This window comes from Pyricularia oryzae, chromosome 3 (genome assembly GCF_000002495.2).
Source record: "Pyricularia oryzae 70-15 chromosome 3, whole genome shotgun sequence".
NCBI lineage: Eukaryota > Fungi > Ascomycota > Sordariomycetes > Magnaporthales > Pyriculariaceae > Pyricularia > Pyricularia oryzae.
Window position 1 is genome coordinate 6,172,139 of NC_017849.1, and position 25,479 is coordinate 6,197,617.

The following is a 25,479-nucleotide window of genomic DNA, read 5'->3' on the forward strand; positions in this document are numbered from 1 at the left end:
TGATGGGATAGACTTGGAAGCAACCCGTCGATTAATATGACGAAATACTCGCTCGGCAATATGCAGCGGGAATGCCTCGACGTAGTTTGGGCCAACGTAGGTAAAAGGATGGGTGTGCATCTGAGCCTATTGGAGTTGTGCCACCAGAGAAAGGTGGACCTGGTTAACGTTCAAGAGCCATGGTGCGGGCTAAATACGACTACACAAACGCACCCGGGCTATGATGTTTTTGCGCCAGTGGACGAATGGCACGCCAACACTTACAAAGCCATGACTGGGCTCCGGCCCCGGGTGCTCACCTACGTCAAGAAGGGGGCAGCCCTAAGGGCCGCACAACGACGGCTACCGCAGGGCCAAAATACACGGGACATACTTTGGCTCGAAATTAACGGAATACTGTTTGTTAACGTATATAGGGCTCCGGGCACTGAAGCCGCGCTGGAAATGGTATGCAATACCGTGCCAAATGGACCCACGGTGCTAGGCGGCGATTTTAACGTAGCGGCTGCTGCATACCAGCCGGGCCGCGCAAACGCACGCGGAGGGGACCAACTGACGGCATGGGCGCAAGCCCAGGGGATGAGTTTTACAGGAAATATCGGCGTGCCCACCCACCGCGACGGGGGTTTACTGGATATGGTCTTTTCCAACCTCCCCAGCACAATAACTGTGGTTGACAGCAGTCTTTACACAGGCTCCGACCACGAATCCCTTTATACCACGCTGCGGACGCGCGGCGCCCCCCGCCCGGAGGCGATCAACGTTTCGGTTAGGGACGACCGGTTACCAAAGTTCGCGGAGCTACTTGCTTTTGGCATGCAAGACATGCCGGACCCGGGATCCGCGGCCGATGGCTACGCATTGGACGCGTGGGTAGCTGAATTTACAACTTTATGGGAGCAAGTGACGTGGGTCGTGGGTACGCCGGCGGGAAAAAGGGACAGCTCGGCTCCCTGGTGGACCGAAAACTGCCAGCGGCTCTGGTCCGAATTCCAGCGGGTTAAACGGAGCGCTGTAAATAGGGCAGACGCCTCTGCCGAGGAAAAAGCCTATACGAAAGGGGTGCGGGCCGCGAAGCGGGAGTACTGGAGGCACCGGATCGACCAACTGCGCGACGATAAGGATTTGTGGAACATGGTGGGCTGGCTGGGAGCCGGACCACGCCTCCGGTCCCCGCCGCTGGTTATTAACGGCGAGCAAGTGAGCGAGCCTTTAGCAAAAGCGGAAGCACTGCAACGGGAGGTGCTTGGCCGATTTTCGGCGGAGGATGACCTGCAGGGAGACCCCTTGGAGGCCTGGTCGCCGGACGAGGCTAAAATCCCTTGGGACACCCAGGTTAGTGCGGAAGAGGCGGAGCGCTCCTGCATTGGGGTTACGAGCACGTCCCCGGGCATCGACGGAATAACCGTCCGGCTACTAAAAGCCGGATGGGCTTCGTTGGCCGAGCCGGTGCGCAGGCTCTACCAACGTTGCCTGGAACTCGGACATTTCCCAGCGCCTTGGAAGAAGGCCGAAGTCGCGATGCTACCGAAAACGGGGAAGAAAGACCGGAGCAGCGTTCGATCCTGGCGGCCTATAGCCCTCCTCTCCTGCATCGGAAAAGGCCTCGAGAGGCTCGTTGCACGCCGGATAGCTTGGGCCATACACGACAACGGGCTCCTTAGCTGCACCCACGGCGGTGCCCTACCCAAACGATCGGCGACGGATCTGGTTTGTGCCCTCGCCCACGATATCGAGCAGGCTCTAGCTCGCGGGGAGGAAGTCACCCTTGTCGCATGCGACGTCCAAGGCGCCTTCGACGCCCTCCTCCATAGGCGATTAATACGGAAAATGCGGAGCCTCGGGTTTAGTAAAATGCTCCTCAGGTTCGTGATTAACTTTTTAAGCGGCCGCCAGGCCCGAGTCCGGCTGGAGGGTACGACCACGGGCTTTAGGCGGCTTGGGTGCGGCACCCCGCAAGGGTCTCCCCTTTCCCCGATCCTATATATGCTATATTTGGCGTATCTCGTCAAAAACGGTACGAAGTGGCGGTTGGCATACGCAGACGACGTGCTTACATGGAAATCGTCACCCTCGTTGGAGGAAAACGTACGTTGGCTGGAAGATAAACTCCGGGATATGCACGAAATTGCGGCGGAAGAGAAGATCCATTTTGCAGCGGAAAAGACAGAGGTGATCCATATCACTAAGAAAAGGCACGGTCGCAACCCGGAAATCCGGATTAATGGTAGAACGGTTACCCCGGTCCAACTACCGGGCGGTCGACGCGGACAAAGCGCCTCCGGGGCCGAGCGCTACCCGGGCATGCGTTGGCTTGGTTTTTGGTTCAGCCGACGGCTAGACGGGCGCCGCCACGTGGCCGAAAGGGCTGCCAAAGCAATGGCGGTCGCTGCTCACCTCAAAGGCTTTGGGGCAGTAAGATACGGACCGCCTGCGGCTGCACTTCGCAAGGCAGCGGTGGTATGCGTGGGTTCCTCGGCCACCTACGCAGCCGAGGCATGGTATAACCCAGCGCACAAGCAAAGAGGACTCCTTAAAGCATTGAACAAACCGCTGGTTTTAGCGGCACGGGCAATCCTCCCGGCGTATAAAACCACCCCCTCGTCCACTGTTCTCAGGGACGCAGGACTACCCTCGGCCCGCGTCGCGCTGGCCTACACCCGCCTGAAATACGGCGCCCGACTAAGGCTCGCGGACAAGGGGCACCCCCTTGTCAGCCGCCTGCGTGAAATACCTCGTGCCCGCAACTCGGGCCATTCGGCCACGACCCTGCAAACGGCTGCACAATTTCTCCCGCGGATCCGGAGACTAGAGTTGCGCGCACCTCGCAATGCCCCGGATTCTCGCACTGACCCCACCGGAGGAGTCCCGAAAGAGGAAGCGGCCCGCCGCTTTATCGAATGGCTGGACATGGTATCACCTGACGATATCGTGGTATATACGGATGGTTCGGAAAAATACGAAAACAACTGCGTCCAAATAGGGTACGGATGGGCCGCTTTTAGGGCGGGCCTGGAATTTGCCGCAGGCTCCGCATCTATTACGCCGGAAAGCCACGTTTTCGACGCCGAGGCGATTGGCGCCCTAAAAGGGCTACAGGCGGCAGCCAAGGCCCAGCCAGGCGCCCGGATTTGGATTTGTGTGGACAGCACCTCGGTTATTTGGGGTCTTAGAGGCGACGCGCCGCGTTCGTCCCAATGGGCCTTTCTGGAGTTCCATGACCTTGTCGATCTACTCCGAAAACAAGGTACCGAGGTTCGGGTCCGTTGGTGCCCTGGGCACCAGGGAATCCCGGGAAACGACCGGGCTGACGAGCTGGCCAAGGCCGGCTCCGCCGGACCGCCGGACCCAGACCCGAGGGCTCAGCAAACCACGTATAGCGGTGCCGGCACGGTCCTCAGAGCCATTCTTTCGAATATAGAGAAGGACTGGTGGCGTAAAGAACTCTGTGAACGGTCCCCCGCATATAGGGAATGGAAATTCCAATACACACCGAGAAAGGAGCCCGAGGAACTGCGTTTGCCAAGACCCCTACTGGGCCATTATTTGGCCATGAGGACCGGCCACGGCGATTTCAAAGCCTACCATGACCGTTTCAACCACCAGGATGCAAACACCTCGTGTGCCTGGTGCTGGAAGCGGACCTCCCCTGAGCACCCGGTGCACTGCCGCTATTCGCGGGCGGTGTGGAGAAACTGGCCGTGGTTTGATAACGAGCGGCCGGTCGGGCCGCCAGACCGCGCCCAACGCCGCAAATTCTTCCAGACAAGCCTCGGGCAACCGAAAAGCTTTGAGGCGTTTTCGATAGCCACCAACTACTTCAGCGCCCGCCCCAGAGCGGCCCGCCAGCGCCCCGCGCGCCACGAACGCACTTTACGCCTAGGGACACCGATCGTAAACGACTCGAACTCAGACGAGGAATAGACTTGCTGCCTTTTCACCCACAATTCACGGCACAAGCCGTCAGACGAACCCTCCGTGCACCTTAGGCACGGGGTCGCGTCAGTGAACTAACCCCCTAAGCAGGACCGGGCCCGAACCCGGTCAGGCACGATCCGCCTCTGCCCTCCTTGTTTTCCCCCTGTGTAAATAAAGAAGATAGAACGCGCGCCGAGATACCCCTCGGGAGGTTGCTAACGGCCGGCTAACAAGCCGGGCCGAGCCCGGCGTTAAATAATACTACTACTACTACTACTACTACTACTGACGGCCGTCGGGGTATATGGGCCTGAGACGCAACCGAGGTGTTGGCTATGACCTGGCATGAGGTCTCTCGGGATTCCCGCATGTATTTCTTTCTCTCACGTCGATTGGTAGAAAGTACATTAGATCCAGATCGAGACATTCAACTTGATTTTCACTTGTTGGACGGGCTTTTTTTTTCTTTTTTTTTTTTTTTTTTTTTTTTTTTTTTTTACATCGCCAAAGGAATTTGCAAATCGAAGTTGGATCCCGAGTTTCCTGGCAAAGCTTCCTTGACGTCTCCGCACGCGAACCACAGACAGCACTGACTCCGACATCTCGACCCCAGATAGACCCATTATTGTCGCCAGTTTTAGTGGTTGCACGAGCGATGGGCCACTGGCCCTGCCCCTTTTCGTGCGAAAAGGTCACGTCGTAACAGCCAATTACCTGGCAGAAATGAACATTGGTAACAAACACTCTGCATGGTTCTTATTTTCTTATTCGTCATGGCGAATGCAGAGCCTGCAGGTAAAGCTTGTTTGAACGGCTTTTGATTCTAATAGCCAAATTCCTAGCTTTGTCGGCCTTGGACATGAAACGTGATCCCACCAAGAGCTACGAAGGTTGATTCCTCCGGCAACTCGACAAAGACACAGCCTGCATCAAGATTATTCACAACGGTAGAGCGCTGAATGCAATAGGTCTGACCGATGCGATCAAGAAGCAGCTAAAATTTTACGGTATCACGGATTCCAAGGTCGCCGTTGTGGAGGTTGACGGACCACGATTTCAGGGGCTTGGTGAAAGACAAGCAGCCTGGCCGTTCAATGGGTGGCATTGCGACTGCTTTGAAAAGGGGGCGGATGTAGTCATCTCTGGTAGATGCGGTGATTCCAGCGCAGTAATGGGTTAATTTGCGTTGGAGCCTGAGTTTAGGCATGAGTATGGCAACTACAGAACTTTACAGTTCTAAGATTGGCTTTCTTTGAGCGACTATAGGGGCTGCTGCCTGGTGGCATGGAGAGATTCTACCGACTATGACCGCCTGGCGGGCTAGCTAATTCCAGGACGTGAGTGACATTTGCCCTCCTTCCTTTGTCGATCATGGCGGATTTCTAGCCGAACTGTAATGGGCACTGACAAAACCTCCGCAGACTGTATCAGTGCGGTTGTTACGCTACAGGTGGCAATCTTTCCGGCTTCAAAGCCATTCAAACAACTGGAACCAAGGATTCCCAATCGCCGAAATCAATAAAGACGGCAGCTTTGAAAGCTTTCAGCAGGGTGGTGCTCGTGGCTTGGTCAGCAAAGATACAATCACAGCGTAGCTAGCTTACGAAATCCAGGTAGTTTATTGCAGCCTTGGATGAGCAAAAACTGTCTAACCATTCTGACACACACTACAACCTGAATTCAGGGCCCCTTTTAACTCAACTCAGACGTCGTGGCCGATATGCGAGAGGTCAAGATAGAAGAAAATCGCAAAACAGGCAAGTTCATGAAGCATCTGCGTCTCAAAGGCTACAAAAACCTCCACCACTCATTCTCCAACTAATGCGACCGCTCAACCTATCAGTTACCGTCTCCGGCCTCCGAGGTCCCCTCCACTTTTCACCACCAAGCTAGCCATCTGCATAGAAGCAGGTTACCTGTCCGACTCTACTTCTTCGCCACGGCGCTGGACATTGAGAAAAAGCTCGCCGACTACAGCGTCTTTGGGATCGACAGTACGGCAACCCCAGGGAAAACACACCATCGCAGGCCCTCAGCAGTCAGCACCCGCATGTGCGCGTCTTTGCGCAGGCGGACAAGGTCGAGACGCTGTACACGCTCCCCCAGCCAACCGGAGGTTCTGGGCCGGGGGATACTGCAGCTTGCACTCCTGCGTGTACTAGAGGCAGGTAAGTCGTGAGAGTGGGGATGAAACGCGAGATACTTCAAAGGAATCAAAAATACGAGAACTGACAAACATAACAAGTATCCAGTGAGCACCGCATCCTGTAAGCTATGAGCCGTTCTTGATCCCCTACGCCGACGTCAACCTCAAAGCCACGCTGGACGGTCAAGAGATCTCCGTGTCCGTCCCCGATAAGACGAAGCCTTTCAAGGCTAGATGTTCTACGACTCACAGGTATAGCCCAACCCCAAAGGTGCCACTGAGTTTCAGGGTCCACGCCAGATTCGGGACAAGGGATCCAGCGCCAACTTCGGTCTATAGGTTGTCGAGGACATCGAATACGAGTGGCTGCGGGCTATCTCCATTGACCGCTTCCAGGCCCTCTCCGGGGATGATTACAAGGACACGACGGCACGTACAGGAGGCACGCAGATATCCCCAACACACTCCTGGACAGGGGAGGATTTGAGACTGGTTACAGCCTACAGGGCGACAAAATATAGATTCTGGTTTCAAAGACATGGAACTTGGTAAATGTCCAATTACAAATCATCAGCAATGTAGCTCTTTTGTACCGTTCCGCTATCTACTCGCGGTCTTTCTGGCTGGACGCATAGCTTCTCCCCTTCGTGCGTCTATCAATCGTATACCACTACGAGGCAGACCAGATATCTTCTGGAACTTGCTGATCTGTTCTGCTCTCTATAATCGGCAATGTCTGGCCAGACTCGCCATAACACAATCAAACCCTGGCAAAGGAATTGTATGACTGGTTACCAGATTCCACAGACCTTATAGATAAATGGAGCTAATCCGGATTCCGGACCATCTTGGAAGGTATAGCTTTACACACGTTGCATGCACACATTCTGTCAAGCTATCGAGGAGAAAGCACGGATCAATTAGGGTTTCTAGACTAAATTAGAGCTCAAGACAAGGCCAGGAGTGAAAAGGTCCACAAGTCCCAGCCCATCAAACAGTCCAAACAATCAAACGTGCCGTCATCCCCCATTGTTTTTGATTTTCAGGTTCTCCTCAGAGGTCGAGGACGCCGGTAGTAAACTCAGGTTGAAGGTCTGTTCCTATTCAGATACAGCACTTGGCATCAGTACGGGAACAACAAGTTCTACTGGAAAGAACTTGAGAGGTTTGTATACTTACAGCAGGAAGAGCTCCAGATCCTGCACAAGTTCACATACCAGAGCGCTCACGCTTCAGGAGCTCGAGCTCATCGAGGAGTTGATCGCGTTCAGTGAGCAAATGCTTGACCTCGTCCTTGAGTAGAGCTGAGCACAGTGATGGGCACATTGAACATGTTAGTCCCTTTGTTGATTTTGATGACTACTGGAGGCCTCAAGCTTACCATTCTTTTTCTGCAGACGCGCAGCTTCCTTCTCGACCTCCGCGAGCTTGGCATCTTTCTGCTTGACATCAATGGCTTGGGCTCGGAAAGCCACGAGCGTGGCCAGGATGGCCTCGCACCGGTCAAGCTCTCCCCGAGCATTGTCCATCTGGCGCAAAAGCGACCCGCGGATACCCGCAATGGCAGCGCCCAGCATGGTGATGGTGTTGTTGTCGGGAATGGAGTTGGACGGAGTGGCCGAGCCAGGAGGTAGGTTGGTGCTCATGGTGACGGCTGCGTTGTGATTTGGAAATTGTTTGGGTGGGCTGCTGGAAGAGGAGTTTGGGGTGATGTTTTTTTTGTTGTTGAAAGGAAGCGATCAGGCCGACGAAGGGAAAAAATCTTTTCTTTTTATACACTTTCTCAGACGGCCCTGGCAGCCCCGCCTTGCCGTTTGCCCTCCTTCCATGACGTATATACAGTCAAAATTTGATTAAAGTCTCAGGGGCAAAGGTGGTCACTCTGTGTCTTCCAGTTTTGGCTGAGAGGACAGTAACTGACTGTGCAGCAGAGCTGTATGTTTCACGGATAAATATAAGGGAAAGTAGTGTCACAACTCATGGATTAATCAACCAAACGAGCGAGTGAGCAGAATAATTTATCGGCTCTTATTCTGTAAAATATGTGTGGTCCCCGTCACAATAAAATCATTTTCGGCCCCTTTTTTGCGAACCTCATCGCTGGGTACATACACCCTGGTTCTAAACCAGCCATATGGCATGCCTCGCCGGTGAAGCCTAACGCTGCTGGCCGCTTTCCGTCGTTTCACTGCTCATGCGTTGAAAAATGTTAACAGCAAGTCCCTAGTTCCGCATTGGAGAGAGGGTCTTACTCATCATAGAACTGGGCGCCAATGTGCGCAAAGTCCTGTTCACTGTAGAAGACCTTGACTGGGACTTTGGCGCCGGAGTGGTCCTGGCTTGAGGAACCTCCGGTCTCCTGAGTCTGCCCGTGCTGAGAACCCGAGGCCGAGCCCCGCTGGGCCTTGGTGCTGGAATTGCTGGACTTTGAACCTCGTTGGGCAGAGGTCCGGCTGTGAGCTGTCAACTAGGCTGTGCTAGAGAAGAAGGGCTTGTCCATGCACCGGACAGAACAGACTTACGAGTCTTTCTGGGAAGAGGATTCGGATGGCATGGTGGTGGTGGTGTAGGGAGCTATGGGATGTGTGGGAGAGGGATTTGGCGGAACTCAGTGGAAAAGAAACAAGGCGAGTGATGATAAGATATAAAGGCCTGATGACTGTGGTTTCCAAAGCATTTTGTCAAAGGAACGAGGATAGAGCGGCAGCCGAGCTTTATATACCTCAACGAGGTGCCTCAGCAAATCCCTGCTGCCTGCATCCTGGCTGGGCGACGAGACTAAGAGAGGAGAGCGTGCCGGTTGTGACGGTCTGGATGTTTACCTGCACACATGGCCACTCCATAATCAACGTCTCCCTGTTTGTACATAGTCTTTTTTCCTCTGACTTCGGCGACCCACATATCCCTCCAGCCGGGGCGATATCTTTATCCTGATTTGCTAGTCCCCTTTTGTCGGCCACAGATCATTGGCTGCAATGATATGTGGCGGAATTTGCAGGCTCCTGGGGTTTGGATTTCCTGCCACAGATGCACCCTGCCATAGTGTAGATCTCCTGTCGGTCAGGTATCAGGTATCCGGATCAAGATTTGGCCAGGGCAAGATCATGGAGTGGTGGCTCGTGCGCGGTGTGCTCAACCCCGGATTGGCCATTGTCTTTTTGCGCTGCTCGTCGGGCAGACTCGTGAGGTAAGCCAGAGTCTCTTATTGGCGTTTCCCCTTTTGCACTGGTTTGGCTGTCATCATAATTCTCCGAACAGGGATCATTCCCATTGGTTTCTGTCTTTTTGTTCGAGCAGGGACCACAGGTCTTCTGTCAAGCCACACAGGGGGGGGGGGGGGGGGGGGGGGGGGCGTGCCTTGCTCATTTCCTGCGTGCATAGCATGTGCAGTATCCCGGCACTCTTCTTTTTTTTCCACCAGGTGGAGAGCCCATGATTGGGTATTCTTCTTTTGGCAGTCCTTCTGGGGGGAGGGGTGCGGGGCTTTCAGACTTTGGTGCATGCCACGTCTCAGCGCATGTCCCTGAAAAATAAGAGACTCTGGTTGGCTATTCTTCTTTTGTCAAGAGGCCAAGGCCTGGTTGGACGCCTCTTTGCTTTAGTACTGCTGCCTCGTTTTTTTTTTAAAAAAAAATGACGAACTAAGGTACACACCCAGGTACTTGGTACCATCATCAGGTATACGGAGTACGCAATGAACGGCCCCAAGTAACAAAGTGATGCAATTCAAAGCTGAACAAAGGCTGCAGCCCGATAAGGCGGCCTGTTTTGGTTCCTGTCGATTGGCACCACTAATATCCACAAGGTACAAAACAGTCCCCTCCCCAAGTCGCTCCTTCTGAACTTTCTCTGTTTCTTTTATCACCCAAAAGTTTCAATAGTTTGTGGTTTGCAACCCCACATTTCTTATCGCTATCACGTCCAATTACAGAAATCTCTCTGTTGGATCCGACAAACTCCTTTTCACAAAGTACCTTCTCATCCAGTCCCAACCATGGCTGACCCAGGTCATCCTGGAATGGATCGTTCGATCCCACACGATGACCGATGGCCCCTTCTCAAGGAAGTCATCATCGACTTGTACATCAACAAAGGGATGACCATTCCCGAGATGGCGAATCACATGAAGCTTGTGTATGACTTTGATGCACAGTCAGTCGATTTTATCAATTCTCATCCCCTCCTCCTCCCAACCCCCTCAACTCACACTTCTTCGTTGTAGATTGCCAACGTGCCCAGCTCATACAGTAGCTTCTGACCCGCTGACCATGAATCTCTTTTATAACCCAGACAGCCACACTATCGCTACCGCCTCAAGTTGTGGAAGGTGCGCAAACGGATCAAGACCAAGGAGAAAGAACAGATGATAGTGCAACACGCCCGTCGTCAAAACCCCAGCGCAACCACATCCGACATCACAGTCCATAAGGGAGGCATCCACAAGAAGCTGTCGGACGCGCAGAAGAAGCAGTTGAGGAGATACCTCAAGCGCAAACTGGAGTCAGAGTCCTTGCCAAACATCTCGCCTGGGTTGTGAGTGCTCATCCCCTGGTCGTGTTTGCGTGCGAAGCAGGGCTTCGCGGACCAGACAGGTTCTGACAGATGAGAAAAGCATTCTGAAATGGAATCTTCCGTGCGCCGCCCTTTTTGTCAGCCATCAATATCCTCTTGATCACCGGTCGCCGTCTGCGAGCGCAGCCTCCCCCTTCTTCACCATCAATAGCCCCGCTGATACGGCTGCATCCCCTCGGGGCCCAATTGATGCTCCATCGCCAACCACATGTCTGGTACGACAGAAAACAAACCTGAGTCATGTCGGGCTTTTTCTCCAAGGGAAGCAAGACGAGCTTATGAAGAGCTTGAATGCCCCTGAACAAAGGTATCCTAGGCATCCTGGTCTCTGCTCCATGCAAACATGCAAACGAGGCTTCTTGCAGAACGACACTAACGTCGAAACCCCATAGAGACACCGCAATTTGGTTCCACGACCTATTTATCTTCTCCTTCATGTCGGCCAAGTACTATGGCAGAGGTCCGACGCGGTGGGATGCTGAGCTCATCGCGGCACGAAGCCTTGGTGGGCTCACTACCGATGGAGCAAGCCACCAGGCTCGCGCCCTGCCCGACATTTCAAACTCGGCCCAGGCAGATATATGGGATGATTCCCTGCATCCGACAATGCTTTGTCGGTGGTCAATTCATCACGAGGATGACGTCGAATGCGACTATGCAGTGTATGCACCTTCACCACCGCATGCTCCACAAGCCCAGGACATCGAAGACGAGACAACATGGATGCCTTGGGAGGGGAATAAGTCATCAAGCCTCGGTGAAATTCTACAGGAGGGGATGACTTCAGGTTCTTTCACAAAAGCAACGACCGACCTGCCAGTCACATCATCGACCTTTTCAGCCGCCTTGGAGCGTTCAAAGGACCAGTTGGAAGCGGAAGCCTTTGCTCTCGCAATCGCTTCAGGCAATCATGACTGCCTAACAGAGCTTGACCTAGAATGCCTGTCAGGGAACCTGGGAGACTTGTTTCCCTTTCATCTGGCTGCTACACACCTGCGTGGTGCCACCAGTTGCTGTCTTATCGCCGATCATTTGGTGGAAAACATGCATGATGAATATTCCGTCCTACCGCTGAACCGAAACGACCTGTCCCACACCATCCTCGACTCCCTCATGATCACCACCCTGCGCTCACATACCTCAGTCAGTCCAGCCATAGTTTGCGAGGCGCTGGGCAAGGCCGGAAGGTTTCCCGGAGAAGGCATTGACGTTTGTGGGAGGTGGGATCTAGACTCGCCTTGCGTACGCCGGCTGTTTGCCTCCGGTCGGACGTCGATCCCCATGTCCTGGAAACATCCCTTTTGCCACACTTCTGTCCAGGCGGTATGCCATTTCATCACAGCATTGTTCTCCAAGCCTTACAGCCCAGATATCAACTTGGAGTCTGGAATCTTCTTCCGGAGGTGTTGCTGCGGAGAGGCGCTCAGACCGCGGCCATTGCACACGCTGGTCATGGTGGCGTATTGTCTGGCGAGTCACGGTGCGCCGGGCGAGACTCTTTTTGGAGCCATTGCGGTCCTCACCTGCATGCTCGTGCACAACGCCAACCCCTTGGACGAAGCCGATCTCGCAGTTCCACTCCTGTTTTTCCCGGGCGGGACCCCAGACACAGGAAACTGTCAACATACCCCCATGACTCCCATAGCCCTTGCGCATGCGCTCCAGGGGCTACCCCACCACCAGTGGACGTCTGAGGTTCGACTCGGGTGGGATGTCTTCGTCATGACGATGAAGTTGGCGGCAGCTCAACGTTCAAATGACGAGGGAATGGGCGCATCTGAAAGCTTCGCTTGTGAGCATTATTATGATTCCTATACTTACTATGACACAAACAACAATACATACTGTGCCAGTCCGGGGCTGGGGCGAATTTGGGCAACGATTCAGGCGGAGCTTGTCACTTACAGACGCTTGGGTGAAGAAGATGCATGGATATCCACCAACTTCGACCTCAGGCATCTCCGCCAAGGTCTTGAGCTTGGTTCCGATGTCTCTTTCATGCCCTTTGTGTTGAGTTCCATGATCAAAGGCTTCTCGCACTGCGGTTGGTTTGTCTTTGAGGGTGAAGATGAAGATGAAGATGAAGATGAAGATGAAGATGAAGATGAAGATGAAGATGAAGATGAAGATGAAGATGAAGATGAAGATGAAGATGAAGATGAAGATGAAGATGAAGATGAAGATGAAGATGAAGATGAAGATGAAGATAAAGATAAAGATGAAGATGAAGATGAAGATGAAGATGGCTATTGTTTCACCCGGATACAGCCCGTTCCCCGAGCACAAGACGTTTGCTCGTTTTACTTTATGAACATGGAGGACTGGTCAAGGAGCACCTTTATTCCCTTAACTAATTTGGAGATCTTAATTAAATTTTAAAAAATGTGGTGAAGGTAGAAAGGAGGACGTGGGAGGGAGTGGCTTTGTGGTACAGTGGGGTGAGTGGGTACAGGGTTTCGAGGAAATCTGAGGAAGTAGGTCACGGCGGCTATAGAGAGAGCAGAATCAAGCAGGTACATTTGTGCTGGGTTGAGGCGGCCTGAGACGGTGACCGCTTCCTTCATGCGTCATACTCTCACTAAATAACGTCGTTTATATGGCAGCTTTTGAAATGGAAAGTAGAGGAGAAATACATTTCAAGCTAAGGTCCGAGCGACTTTCTTTCTAGGTTGAAGGTAAAGTGATTACTTAATAGTAGCGAAAGTATCACTGTACTGGCAAAATGACGAGACTGGTAAGCACAAAAACAGATCAAGTGGCTTGCTTTCTGGCGGGGCTGGGTGTGTGTAAACTGTAAAGTAAGGGGATGGAATCTTTCATGTAGATGGTATCGTAGTCCCCTGGTTGTTGATCAGAGCGGGTCTGTACAACAATGCTAAGCCAAGGCGAAATGGCCTAAAATAAGCATGCCGCTAAACCTGGGGCGTAGTTCCCCGGATCTAGTGCTGCCTAGCAAGCTACAGCCGCTATCCGCAGTCTATGTTGCCTTTCCATCCGAGTTCTAAAAAGGTTCGACTTTTCAGCGCTTGTCAATTCAGGTTCATATATGGGCTGCATATATCATTATCATCAGCCATGTTTTGCGGTTTTGCGTTCCGCACGTCCTACTTTGTTGCCTTGATTGACAGCGTTCTATGGAGCTGGAAGCTTTTTCTGGTCATGGTTACGCTAAATAACATCCTGGCCAGCGATTTCTGTAGTGTTTAGGATTGCCAATACTCCACTGATGTCTGCATGTACTGCTTGCGGTCTCTAGTTCCGCTAGGATGGACAAGCTAAATAGATTAAACGGTTCACGTGCCCATTAAGAAGGATTTGTCTTTGTAGGGTACGATGAGCAAAATCATTCTTCCCGTTCTTTGCCATTGTCTTGTCGTGAGGTGGATTCACAATAGCTGCCAAACACTGCCTGATCCTTTTAGCCGCAACCTAGCCTAACCAAGGGGAACCTTTGCGACCAGACAGTCCAACCTGCTTCCTCGACACCACATCGATAGTCCTTTGGAGCATCTTCTCTGGATATTCTCCTCCCTTCCAGAGACTCTTCATGTGCTTTGCCGGACTATGGCTTTTACAAGCCGCCACCGCAGCACTTGCAAGTTCCTTGAGCAGCCTCTCGTCCTCCGGGAGGCTTGTCGTGCAGAAAAACTTTGCATCCTGGACAGGCCACCACCGACCCATGCCAGACACAGGCCTGTCAAGACACTCGGTAGGGACATTAGCAGGAGTCCTGCCCATCTTCTTGATCCAAGCCGCCTTCTCCTGGACCCTATACTTCTCTGTGCCCTCCTTGATCCTCGCTTCGGTGTCTTTTTTGGCCCCAGCCGCGCTCCCGCCGAGTCTCAGACTGGGAGATTCGATCCCGTCTGGAAGGTGGTTGGGCCCCTTGAGAAGGAACGCGATCAGCTTGGCCTTGGGCGGGTTGCACAGCGGCTTCTCCAGCAGATACTCGGTGATCTGCCCGTGCGTAAATATGAGATAGCGATCATCCTTCTCTCCGACAGCCTGCGTGGCAAGGAACCTCCTCGCATCTGCCGCGCGAGCCTCGATCTGCTCCGCAGACTCGTTCACCAGCTGGCAAGTCCTCGACCCACCAGCCGACGCGACCTCCTCGTCCATAGCAGTCCAATCAAGACTGATGCAGACGCGCTTCAGCAGCTGCGCATCCCCCTCCCTCCCCTCCGCCTTCAAGATCTCCACATATAACCTCCGCGTTTTCTCGACATGCTTCTCGAGAAGCGCCCGGCTCGAAAAGACATCACACTGATACTTGACCGCCTCCTGCAGCTGCGGGACAAGCCTGAGCGTCCAGCCGCACTTTTTCAGCGCCGCAAACGGCGTCGCTAGGACGGCCGTCTCGACGGCGCGCTCCAGCGGTGACGAGAACACACCCCTGACCTTGTCGGCCGGGTATCCGGTGACAGGAGCCTCGAGCCGGCGGCGCTCGGCGACGCACTGCGAGACACCGTACGGGGTCAGAACGGTGGCGAAGAAGTGGTCTCCGCTGACGCAGGTGGTGCCGGCTGGGAGGTTGGCGGGGTGGGGGTCGTCGTAGGGTCCGGAGGTGAATTTGCCGGTGGCTAGGTCCTGGGCGAAGAAGACGTTGGAGCAGGACTCGCCGTGGCGGATGAGATCGAACTTGACCATTTGGCGGTGTGGTACGGGGTTGGCTTGGTGTTTTGATGAGAGTGTATATTCTGAAAACTGGCTGTTGATGAAACCGGTTGTATGTGCTGGTGGGTAAATCTTACTGTTGATGCTTGCGACCAAATCAACAATGTTCACCGGTCAAGTCCGAGACTGTGTCTTATATTATCCAGCAGCTTCATTGACTTTCAGAGTGTCTTTCTCTTCATTCCTGAAACAAGACTTGCGAGTGACGCTGACGCAGCCCAACCTTTGTGGTCAACCGCTCTCAACAATGATTGCAAATTCACTAGTACACCTTGTGAAAGAGTTACATTGCTAGCCTGGCGACCATAGAACGTGTCACAAAAGACGGGGCAGTGTAATATTTCACGACCGCTTTCGTTCGAGCCTGGCAGTGTCCTTGCCCGCGGTGTCTTTTCCGTCACACTGGTCAAAGACAAGTGATAGGGGTCGGATCAAGTTGCCGCGCAAAATAGCTTCACACGTGACACCTGTAAGGAAATCTGCAAGAAGCAAGTACATATCGCTGTATCATGTTTTCTATCCCTTATTTTCCACCTAATACAAAAAATGTGTCATCAAACAAAGAAACATGTCGTTACCCTTGCACAAAAACAACGCTGATCAGGTTGTACCATGGTAACCATCATCATAACTATCATTTGACCAAACTTCCTTGAGACCCTCAGACCCCCAGACTTTTGCTCCAAAGTCTGGCCCCAATTGTTCGTTCCACCTGTCGTCACTGTCAGGTCCCTTTTCCACGGCCTCGTCCATGACCTCGTCCTCCGCCACGTCTCTGGCCTCCCCCAGACCCAACTTCAGGACGACTAAAGCCTGTCGATAGAGGATGGGCGTGGGTGTGGCCTAGATGAGCTACGACTGTCGGCTGAGGCGGTCGAATGTTTTCCTGGTTTTGCTGCGGGTTTTGACCTTGCAGATGCATCTGACCAATGCCTTGCGCAGCTTCTATCATACCCTGGCCGCCTGGACTCGGCGCTTGAAACCAGTTTAATCCTTGGCTGGGCGGTTGCTGCTGAAAATATAACCCTTGTCCATAGGGCAGGTCTGTATACGGAGTAGCTGTTGTCGGCAGGGATGAGAATGGTGTCGCTCTCTCAGGGAGACTTACGGGCAGGAAGGATCCTAGCGGCAGAAACAATGGTTGCCGAGGATTCATAGGATTCGTAAAAAAATGCCCTGAGAGGGGGTAGTTTGTGTTTGCCGGTGCTGTCAAATCAAACTGGCGACTGTCAAGCATATGTCGCAGTCTCCAGTCTGTCGAGTGAACCTCAGGTCCAGGTATTGTAGGATACATCCCTGGCATCTCAGTAGGCACCATTTGACCGGGCTGCATGGGAGGCACCGTCTGTTGACGCTGCACGTGAGAGTCCGTATGCAACTCAAAGATCATCTCAGAGGAACCAACGCTTGACCGATTGCGGGTCTTGGGGGGCCTCCGATCAGGTACAAAAGATGAGTTGCCATCGCTCAGCTCCCTTGCAGGTCGTTTGCGGGAGTCTTGGCTGTAGTTGTTCGTTCCTTGTCCGCCAATAGATCCCTGGAGATCATGGTGAAAGAAGGGCGCCGGATGCGCAATCCCTTCGTAGACCGAGTGGGTCTGAAATCCCTCTTGAGACTGTAAGGTTCCGCTCAGTCGTTGTGTTTGCACTTGCGATTGAACTCCAAAACCTCCAACCAAGCCCAGACTGTGAGGTCTTTGATTGTTGAGTGGGTTGGGATACCATGATCCAGTCGACCCAGACTGCCTTGCTCCATCGAAAGTACGTGTGAGCCCAAGGCCATCTCTTGTGGTGACCTCAGAGTTGGGTTGTTCTGGTGTTGCTTGATCCATGCGCGGTTGATAAGGTGTAGGCCTTTTCTGTGCAGCATCTCTGCCCAAGGCAGGGCCGTCTTGAGACATATTCGCCTTCACCTGATATGGGGGCGGCCCTCTGACGGGGAAGCGAGTGGGATCAGAAGCAGTTGTCTCTTGAGATCTCGGGGGTACATCAACTCGATTCCCTGGCTGATTATTCCTAGGGCTGATCCTGTCCTGGAACAAAAGCCTCCGGGTAGATGAGCTGGGCTTAGACTCATCGGAACTCTCATCATCATCGGGAGAAGTGGCGAACGCTTCGTCGACTTTCTGTATGGCCCTGCGGAGATGTCTTGGACTTGTGCTTGGGGTTCCGGATTGTGCATGGTGGATGAGGTCCAGAGCCTCGCTGACCTCAAGTGCTGAAACGATATCCTTTTGGCTGCATGCGCACTTGCCCTAGATGTCGCCACAAGTCCAACAAAACTCGGTTTTGCAACGGGGGCAAGCTACTTGTGTCAGTTCGGTATCTAATCATGAGTTGGTGGTTATAACCGGTACTCACTCATGTGTCTACATCCCTGTTCTCGTTTGTAGGCAAATTTACAGCCTGGGCACTGCTTCAAATTTGCCGTTTTGATGTATTTCTTCATTTTGGTATCTTGCTCCCAACTGGGTGGTTGGCATTTGGAGCCAGGATGTGGAAAGCGACTGCATCCCGAACAGCTGAAGAACAAGCATTTGTAGCACCACGCCAGGACGTCAGGGCCATCCCCAATCAACCGATCACGGATAAAGCTGCCGCAATCTTTGTTGTGACAAAAGACGGGATCTTTTGCCTCCCTTTCCATGAGTCTCTCTTTGGCTTGTTGAAGCTGCGGTTCCGTAACCAAGTCTGAGTACTGGTGTTCGCGAAAGGGCTTTCCGCAGCATTCTGGAGGAAATTGGCCACCAGGGCGAAGAGAATGCCGGATTGCATCTCCTCTGCAACCGTGACAGGCATAGTGACCGCAGGGGAGGTGAACGAGTTCGGTTTTGGCGTCTAATATATTCAAGCAAATGACGCAGGATTCGTGACCAATCGGGCGGCCGTCAGTGGGAAAACGTCCTGGGTCTGACATGGTCTCTGGAGCGATAGGAGTGTCTGGGGCGATAGGAGGTAGAGTTTAATGACTGAGATGGCTAAAGGATATACGATATCCATAAACGTGGCGTATTCTTAGGTGATTGAAATGCCGCGGGCATGCTGGCTGGTGGAGAATCTCGACAAAAGAATGTAGGTAGGTAGAATTGTCCATGGCGGTAGTCGAGGTGAAACTGTTTAAAGACCTGATTTGATTTCTGTCTTGCTGCTTCCCTATTCTTTTTAAAGGTGCGGCACAAAATGCATGTGGTAGGCCCTTCCGAATTCATCCATTGTGGCACAACTGCTAAGACACGAGTCGATTCCGTAAAAGGCATGTACATAGTACGGCTGGGCAAGTGCGGTGTTCCATAGCAATCTATGGTCTTCTATTGATCTTTGATCTTCAGTCATCAAGTTACCTACCACCTAGGTAAGGTACCTACCTACCTACCTAGGTAGGTATCTGAATAAGACAATGTTTTCTAGTCCTTCCGCAAGGCCGCAACCATTGAAACCCCCGAGTTCTATCTCAAGGCTTGGCAGGTACTGTTGCTGCTGCCCACAGACTCAAAGCTCTGCAGCTGTCAATCCTCCAACTCCGAAGGAATACCGAGAGCAAAGTGGCCGATCATCCAATAGACCGCACATCATTTTTCTCAACTTTTCATGAGGTTGGTCGACATATTCGTGGTATGATACCCGGCAGCGTGTCGTCATTGTGGTCGAGGTAGGAGCGGCTATTTAATTGACAAGTCTCGTCACCTCTACGGCCAACAAAGACAGATGATAGAAGCGGAAACCAAAAGCTGTTAAAATTTTTGACCAGCAGGAGTGAGTTTGACGCAAAATGAAAGTTTTAATCTTAGTCGGGTGACTATCAATCCTCCCTCCTCGATATCGAACCTCGGGTCCATAACCTCGTCCTGACTCGGTGCGCAGATCCATATACTAGACTGCCGTTACCGATCACTTGCTCCGTCTGTCCCGTATAAAACTAGGTTACTCCATATAATCTTCCCCTGGCAGGCAATGGTGGCGCGCATGGTTCCCCGACTCAGTGAATACGGATGCTGCCCGAGAGGGAAATACGCGCGACATACTCGGACAGTATCTTGCGTCACACCGAGATTATGAGGTTCGCAACTCCACGATGTACAATACACGCAGACCCAGCGTTGCAATATACAAGCATTGGGTTCTAGAATTGCTCTTGCTCCCCTGCACCTCAAAAGGAGGCACTATTTTTAGTTGGAATCATTGTAATACGTCGCAGTTGCTACGCACAAATGTGCCGTCTAGAGTTTGATTACGCCTACGTCCCCAATGCCGTCCCGGCCTGTATTCCGAATCGGGCAGTTTGTTAAGCAATCCCGTTCGCCCCCGCGATTTCTTCCCCATGGTAGCATCGGCCAAGCCGCCAACCACCAATCGTGTTGCGGCAACATATTCGACGGAGAATTTTCCACGGTAAAGTTGGAATGCGAGATTGCCAAACCAGGATATGCGACTTTGTGGAATGGGTCATTTTCGAACCTATGATCTGGTCCAGGTCGAAATCACATATAAAATGAGGGAAGGGGTCGTCTTCCACCAAGATCTTCCGATTGCTTTGCCAGACACCAACCTGTCTTCAATCAGCCACTCACTACAATCATTACTCTACCACATTCGCTTTCCACCGCTGTCAACTGCATCTAGATTCTACCACAACTTGCTCCCACACAAAATGTACGCCTTCAACTTCTTCGCCCTCCTCGCCGCTGCCACCATCGGCTCCGCCTCACCAGTCGCAATCGAGGAACCACTTCAAGCTCGCCAGACCACCTGGACCTGCCCCGACTTTGGCAAAGTCTACAGCTCTGGCGCCGACGTCATCGCTTCCCAGGACCCCCAGAATGGACTCTGCTGCCTATGGGGACTGCCTTATTTGCAGGACAAGAGCCGCCAATCCTGCTGCCGCAACGACCCGGCCCTGCTCAACGACGACACCTACAAATGGTCGCTCGAATGCTCCAGCCCATACTGGAAGAACATTACCAGTGTGCTAGATGTGCGCCACTGCAACCTCGACCCCAACTACATTTGCAAGGACGAGTGCAAGAACGTTCCGTACCTGTACCCCACCCCCAGGGACTGCCCTCCAAAGGCCTAATCAACTTGCGGCTTGGAGAACGGCACATGGAGGACGATGGACATGGTGGACAGGGTCTTTGTTATTTGTCATGGTCTTGTCATTTTCTACTGTACATAATTATCTTGTCAAATTACGGCACGGAACATATCCCGTCCGGTAAATACAATCTAGTGCATGAGAATTTCTGCCTGCATCTTCTTTTGGATCTTGGCTGTTCGCTTCAGGAGCATGACGTTCCGAAACCGCAAGTCCCTGCCTCCAAAAATGGCACCCCGCTGCTGTGCAACCGTGACACAGCAAGGACCCCCCTCTACGCGGCCTGGAATGCGATACAGCCAGCGCGTATACGACAGCCAGCCCACACGGTCTGCAGTGTTACCATTGCAGATAAATAAAGAGGCTGACGAGTAAAGGTGAAGCGGTCAAGTCCGAAAATATTCCTCTGTCATTGTCTTGGAAATTTGAGCAGCCGATTGAACCCTGGCCGCGCAGAAATGCTGTGTTTGTCGGCCCGTGTTCTTTCAGCTGCGCTCGTCCACAAGGCATCTTACCACTCCGGTCATTTACTGCGTATACAATTAATTCATGGACCTTCTACCGCTCTCGCAGCAATTTAGACAAGAATACGAGGTCTTGGCGAGCTGGAGTCGACGATGCGATTGCGCTTGCTCCAAGTAGAACTTGCCTGATTGGGCCACTTGTATAGCTTTTTGCTGACTGATCTAGCTGCTGAAAAAGGGAAACTTGTCTCTGAGACACGAGACCTTTTCGGTCAATTGACATTTGCATCTTGCATATTACGAGCTTGCTTTGGGTGAGGGAGGCATCACGCGGCGTGCAGCCGTTCAGCTTCTGGTCCCTGGATGCATCACACCACATTCTCACCGTTATTTTTCGTTTGATCGCATCCGGTGAGGAATAGGATATAAGGCAAAGGCCACCGCTACTGAATATTTCTTGATAGCTCGAATTGATACTCATACAAGCATACAAACTAACCCTAATTTGGCCATAATCTTCCATAGACCACCATCACTGTTAATCCTAATCCTTCATCCACAATCAAGATGCCGTCCACGCTCACCCTCCTCCTGACAATCCTCCCCCTCCTAGCAACCAGCAACCCCCTCCCCGGCCGCCCGACAGGCCGCGACCCGCAGCCTCGCATCCTCAACGACAGCACGTCCGTCGGCTGCCTGGCCTCGTCGTGGACGCCGCCCAAGTGGACCATCAGCGACTTTGTCTACCGCGGGAGCTGGACGTACAGTACCCCGGCGCACCAGAACGCGTGGGGATCGGTCGACTTCAACCTGGCGACCGAGGCGCTCGCCCCGTCCGTTTCAAAGTGCTCCGCCACCAGCTCGCGCCTCACCGACTTTTTCTACGGCGACCAGACGTACCGGTGCGACCTGCCCACGGGGGCAATTGCGGGCGGCGGCACAGGTGGGGAGGCCACGTTTGAGTTCAACCGGGCTGCGAATTGGTTGAGGGTCAATCAGACTTGGACTTGCCATGAGGCCGAGGATGGATGGCCGTAAGTAGTCGCATTTCCCTTGTCTTTAAGGCTGTGTAGCCTCCATGCAGAGCAGTCTGCTGACCTTGGCCTCGTGATGAATAGTGTAACCTTTTCTGTTTTTGGCTTCATCAACCTTACGCTCGACTGCACCCAGGACTTTTACCAGAACCCGAACTGGACCATGGGCAGCGGCCTCCCCTATTCGGATCGCAAGGTCGAGTGCAAGTCAGCCAACATTGTGCACTCTCCTGATGAGATGACTGCGATTGCATGAGGTCGCTGTCGTCGGATGTTTGAATGCTTTTCTTAATGCGGTGGGATGTTTCTTGGTGTATAGCGTGGTGTTTATTTTGCTGCATCTGGTCGTGATGATGGTGGCATTGAGTCTTTATGTATCCGTTCTTTCGTCGCCTTGGCGTCAGGAGTCGACGGCGCAGCTCAGCCAGATTAACTAGAGGAATGTTTTTTTGTCGTAATAAAACGACGATGCGCAACGGGTATAACAGTGGCGAAGCTGGGCAGCTCGGATATCTGAGAGACTGGCGTGGATCTAATGAGATGCTGTTGATGAAGCGGGATCTCAGTCTGTGAATCTGTGAAGCTCAGAATGCTGTCATCAAGCCTGTAAGGCCTGGCACGTTTAGCAGGGTGTGACGAGACACTGGGAGCAGGACCACCTCTCAGAATACCCGGGTTGTTCTGAACTGGAATGCCAACAGGTATCTCTTTGTGATCAGAGTAGTTGAAATCAAACGGCCGGAGGTCTCGTTTCAGTCTATAGTCGCGGGCCTCCTTGACAATCCTTTTGCGGACGTCTCCCTGATGCTCGGCCCACCCAGGTTCACCCCATCCATCTCGCCCTTTTAGTTCTTTGTGCATCTCGAGCTGATGCTTTGCCTCGGGTCTTGTGAATTTGGTGTCGTTCTCGACGTGAACGAAGAGAGCTCTGAGGTTGGCGAAGTGGTATTCGTCCTCATCCACGCCGATCTCCTTGCAATAGCTGCACTCAAATCTTCCATCCCCTCTCAGAGAAGCCAGTTCCTCAGCCTGTCTCTCCCAAAGACCCTTTGGGGTGTGAAGTGGTGTCTGCATATGGGCTGCAAGTTTTGATGGGTTGTTCCATTTCTTGTCCTACATTCAGCACGCCCAGTCAGAAACGAAAGATCCAGCTAATTATGAAAGTAATTCTGGGTTGCGTCTATTTACCTTGAACTTCCGAGGGATGGTTTCGTCTTGCTCACATAACGGGCAGTGGACTGGGTTGTTTTTGTAGTCATTGTGCTGAGAGAGCGACCCTTGCAAGAGAATTTCCATAAAGGTTTTTGCAGCATCAGCGTACGGGACTTCCGACTCAGCATCTGGGCTTCTGAGATATTCTTCCTCGTCAACTTGCACCTGGACTGAATCTTGACCCAAGGTGTCATCTTGGTCCTCAAGGTCTTCTTCGGCCAGCTCATCGGGGACATCTTCCACAAACATGCCCGTTTCTTGATCAACTGCGTCATCGTCAATATCAATGTCGTCGGGAGCCTCCTCCAACGCTTTGCGAGTTAGTTTCAGAATCTCTTCCATAAATGATGATTTACCAATAGCCTGAACGCGTTCTTGGTATTCTTGCAACTTCAGTGTCTCTCGTTGTTTTTGTACTTGCTCGCTCAGAAGGATCTTCTTGGCAGCGTATTGAACACGTCTTCTGAACAACGTCTGCTCATGTTGGCGACGGGGCTGGTCTGGCATTGGCGCTGAAGCCATAATCTTTGACACCAGGGCATTAAGCGCGGGCCCATGCAGTTTTGCCAAAGCTGCTGGATCATGTGAAATGGCTCCAATAGCCAGAGGGTTTGCTCTCTTCAGAAGATCCATAGATTCCTGGCCAAGATCATTGGTGTTCCCCAAGGCCAAATTCATCAAATCGGTTGTTGGAGTAAAGTCCAAATACCACTTTTCGAGAATCCGAGAATCTGGGTCGTGGTTCATTAAAGTTCGTGTCGCATCTCTGCCAATCAATCGTGTCAAGTCCGTTGCTGAACGTCGGCGTATCGACATGAAGTTAATGGTCTCGGGATACCCGAGTCTCTCTCCTCTGGTGCGAAGGTATCCGGTCAGTGCGAGTGCACTGATGGGCTTTTCGACCACTCCCAGCCCTCGGGGGGCCGCTGATAAAACCACGGGGAGGGGTCTAGCTTCTGGTTTAATCTGTACAAGTTATAAATGTTAGAACAACTTTCGTGAAGTGGCTTTCGGCAAAGAAACCAAATAATTAAAGTGTGAAATTTCGGCGTCAGGGTTTCAGAAAGGAGAATCAATATTCAGAATATCAAATAGAGAATGCTGAAGAAATTCACAGATAAAATATAAAAAACAAAGCGTACCAGAATCTCATAATTGGTGCCGTTGAAAAGCTCATCAATGGTATTAATGCCGACGAGTAGTCCTCGTCGAATCGCCATGGTCAGAAGGCGATGTGGGATCGAGAACACCAATGCGTCCAACGAACTCGGGCTGACGATCGTTGTTTTCAGCTCCTGCAGCGGGTTCGGTTTGTTGCGCCCACGCTCAGGATCGTCGAAATTGGTTTTCAGAGTGCGGAAGCATATTTCAGCAACAAATCGCCCCTTTTCCTCAGTCCGAGTGATGCGGACGTCACCCCAAGTTAGGTATTGTCCAGTCTTCTCATATTCTCTGTGAGACCACCCTATGCTTCCTGGTCGAACGCAGCAGACCCTTCCCAGAAGCCAGGCTAGATGATGACCCTCTGCGTTGTCCATACTGGGTGTTGTTGTCATATCCAAATCTATGAGTTGGCGAAGCTCATTGAGACCGATTCCAGAACGGGTGCGAATGCCGCCAGCGCTCAGCTGATATTTCTTGGATGCAAAACGCATAGCTTCAGTGATTTGATTGTACAGCATGCTCTTCGACGGGCGCTCTAAGCCGTACTTGTCATGAATGCGGTTCGTCCAGAATATGAAGTCGAGGCGATACCTCGCGAGTCGGGAATATGTCATTCTGCCTCGGAGACCAGGTGCAAATCTGGCAACGAAAATGACGAAATAACGAGCATTTGTATGCAGTGTCCTTTTCTCAGTCGGGAACATGATAAGATCTTGATCCTTCTCAGAAAGTGTTTCGTCGTTTTCGTTTGGTAGGATCTTCTGAAGCCTCAGAAACTTTTTATCTGCAAAAAGAAGTATAACAGTTAGCTTGGGCGGATAGGGAGGTGGATTCTGAAAGAATACATAAGTAGGTAGGTAGGCAGTTAGATTGTTGCTGAAAGAACGCATGCGTAGGTAGTTAATTAACTCACAGAGCTCCAAAGTCCGATCTTGGTCCTTCTGAGTGCTGTAGGCATGCCATCTGAAACCAGCAGCCTCGACTTCATCTGCTTTCAGCTCCTCCATAAGATTGAAGATGGCCTCATCTCCGTCGAGTTCGATGCGATTGATCTGCTCAAACAGGGTAAGGCGGCGCTGGCCAACCTGTGCAAGGGATTCTGACATCTTGGGCAGGACTTCTCGAGAGATGCGAAAGGCAGTAAGTGGTCCAGAACGCAAGACGGTATGCGACAAGGGGATTCAGAACGCGAAGAACAAACTGT

At 52.3% G+C, this 25,479-nt stretch overlaps 10 protein-coding genes across 10 annotated transcripts; 5 read left to right on the top strand and 5 right to left on the bottom strand.

The window, feature by feature from the left end:
• Nucleotides 1-4,691: 4,691 nt before the first annotated feature.
• MGG_16958 (uncharacterized protein) lies at nt 4,692-6,189 on the top strand (the record flags this gene model as incomplete). Its single annotated transcript, XM_003713087.1, has 4 exons — nt 4,692-4,713; nt 4,842-4,957; nt 5,896-6,086; nt 6,171-6,189. The coding sequence occupies 4 exons, from the start codon at nt 4,692-4,694 to the stop codon at nt 6,187-6,189; spliced, it is 348 nt and encodes a 115-aa protein (XP_003713135.1).
• A 928-nt stretch (nt 6,190-7,117) lies between these two features.
• Nucleotides 7,118-7,710, bottom strand: MGG_07897 (uncharacterized protein; the record flags this gene model as incomplete). The annotated part of the gene is made up of 3 exons (XM_003713088.1): nt 7,118-7,164; nt 7,282-7,368; nt 7,446-7,710. The coding sequence occupies 3 exons, from the start codon at nt 7,708-7,710 to the stop codon at nt 7,118-7,120; spliced, it is 399 nt and encodes a 132-aa protein (XP_003713136.1).
• A 602-nt stretch (nt 7,711-8,312) lies between these two features.
• On the bottom strand, nt 8,313-8,618 carry MGG_16959 (uncharacterized protein; the record flags this gene model as incomplete). The annotated part of the gene is made up of 2 exons (XM_003713089.1): nt 8,313-8,517; nt 8,587-8,618. 2 exons carry the CDS (start codon nt 8,616-8,618, stop codon nt 8,313-8,315), a joined length of 237 nt encoding a protein of 78 aa, XP_003713137.1.
• A 1,440-nt stretch (nt 8,619-10,058) lies between these two features.
• Nucleotides 10,059-13,641, top strand: MGG_13902 (uncharacterized protein; the record flags this gene model as incomplete). The annotated part of the gene is made up of 4 exons (XM_003713090.1): nt 10,059-10,216; nt 10,355-10,597; nt 11,029-12,960; nt 13,566-13,641. 4 exons carry the CDS (start codon nt 10,059-10,061, stop codon nt 13,639-13,641), a joined length of 2,409 nt encoding a protein of 802 aa, XP_003713138.1.
• Nucleotides 13,642-14,065: 424 nt separating this feature from the next.
• MGG_07898 (uncharacterized protein) lies at nt 14,066-15,283 on the bottom strand (the record flags this gene model as incomplete). Its single annotated transcript, XM_003713091.1, has 1 exon — nt 14,066-15,283. The coding sequence occupies one exon, from the start codon at nt 15,281-15,283 to the stop codon at nt 14,066-14,068; it is 1,218 nt and encodes a 405-aa protein (XP_003713139.1).
• A 627-nt stretch (nt 15,284-15,910) lies between these two features.
• MGG_07899 (uncharacterized protein) lies at nt 15,911-16,063 on the bottom strand (the record flags this gene model as incomplete). The annotated part of the gene is made up of 1 exon (XM_003713092.1): nt 15,911-16,063. One exon carries the CDS (start codon nt 16,061-16,063, stop codon nt 15,911-15,913), a length of 153 nt encoding a protein of 50 aa, XP_003713140.1.
• A 2,426-nt stretch (nt 16,064-18,489) lies between these two features.
• MGG_16960 (uncharacterized protein) lies at nt 18,490-18,870 on the top strand (the record flags this gene model as incomplete). Its single annotated transcript, XM_003713093.1, has 2 exons — nt 18,490-18,498; nt 18,718-18,870. 2 exons carry the CDS (start codon nt 18,490-18,492, stop codon nt 18,868-18,870), a joined length of 162 nt encoding a protein of 53 aa, XP_003713141.1.
• A 1,087-nt stretch (nt 18,871-19,957) lies between these two features.
• MGG_07900 (uncharacterized protein) lies at nt 19,958-20,383 on the top strand (the record flags this gene model as incomplete). The annotated part of the gene is made up of 1 exon (XM_003713094.1): nt 19,958-20,383. One exon carries the CDS (start codon nt 19,958-19,960, stop codon nt 20,381-20,383), a length of 426 nt encoding a protein of 141 aa, XP_003713142.1.
• A 922-nt stretch (nt 20,384-21,305) lies between these two features.
• Nucleotides 21,306-25,453, bottom strand: MGG_16961 (uncharacterized protein). The gene is made up of 4 exons (XM_003713095.1): nt 25,189-25,453; nt 24,254-25,059; nt 23,088-24,077; nt 21,306-23,012 (listed from the first exon to the last, which is right to left on the bottom strand). The coding sequence occupies exons 1-4, from the start codon at nt 25,379-25,381 to the stop codon at nt 22,329-22,331; spliced, it is 2,673 nt and encodes an 890-aa protein (XP_003713143.1). The 5' UTR covers nt 25,382-25,453; the 3' UTR covers nt 21,306-22,328.
• MGG_07901 (uncharacterized protein) lies at nt 21,433-22,155 on the top strand (the record flags this gene model as incomplete). Its single annotated transcript, XM_003713096.1, has 2 exons — nt 21,433-21,899; nt 21,984-22,155. 2 exons carry the CDS (start codon nt 21,433-21,435, stop codon nt 22,153-22,155), a joined length of 639 nt encoding a protein of 212 aa, XP_003713144.1.
• Nucleotides 25,454-25,479: the final 26 nt, after the last annotated feature.

Coding starts and splice junctions, on each gene's coding strand:
- MGG_16961 (XM_003713095.1), bottom strand. CDS start 25,381: ATGTCAGAATCCCTTGCACAGGTTGGCCAGCGCCGCCTTACCCTGTTT. Junction 25,060..25,188: donor AGATCGGACTTTGGAGCTCT/GTGAGTTAATTA, acceptor TTCTTTTTGCAG/ATAAAAAGTTTCTGAGGCTT. Junction 23,013..23,087: donor CCATCCCTCGGAAGTTCAAG/GTAAATAGACGC, acceptor TGCTGAATGTAG/GACAAGAAATGGAACAACCC.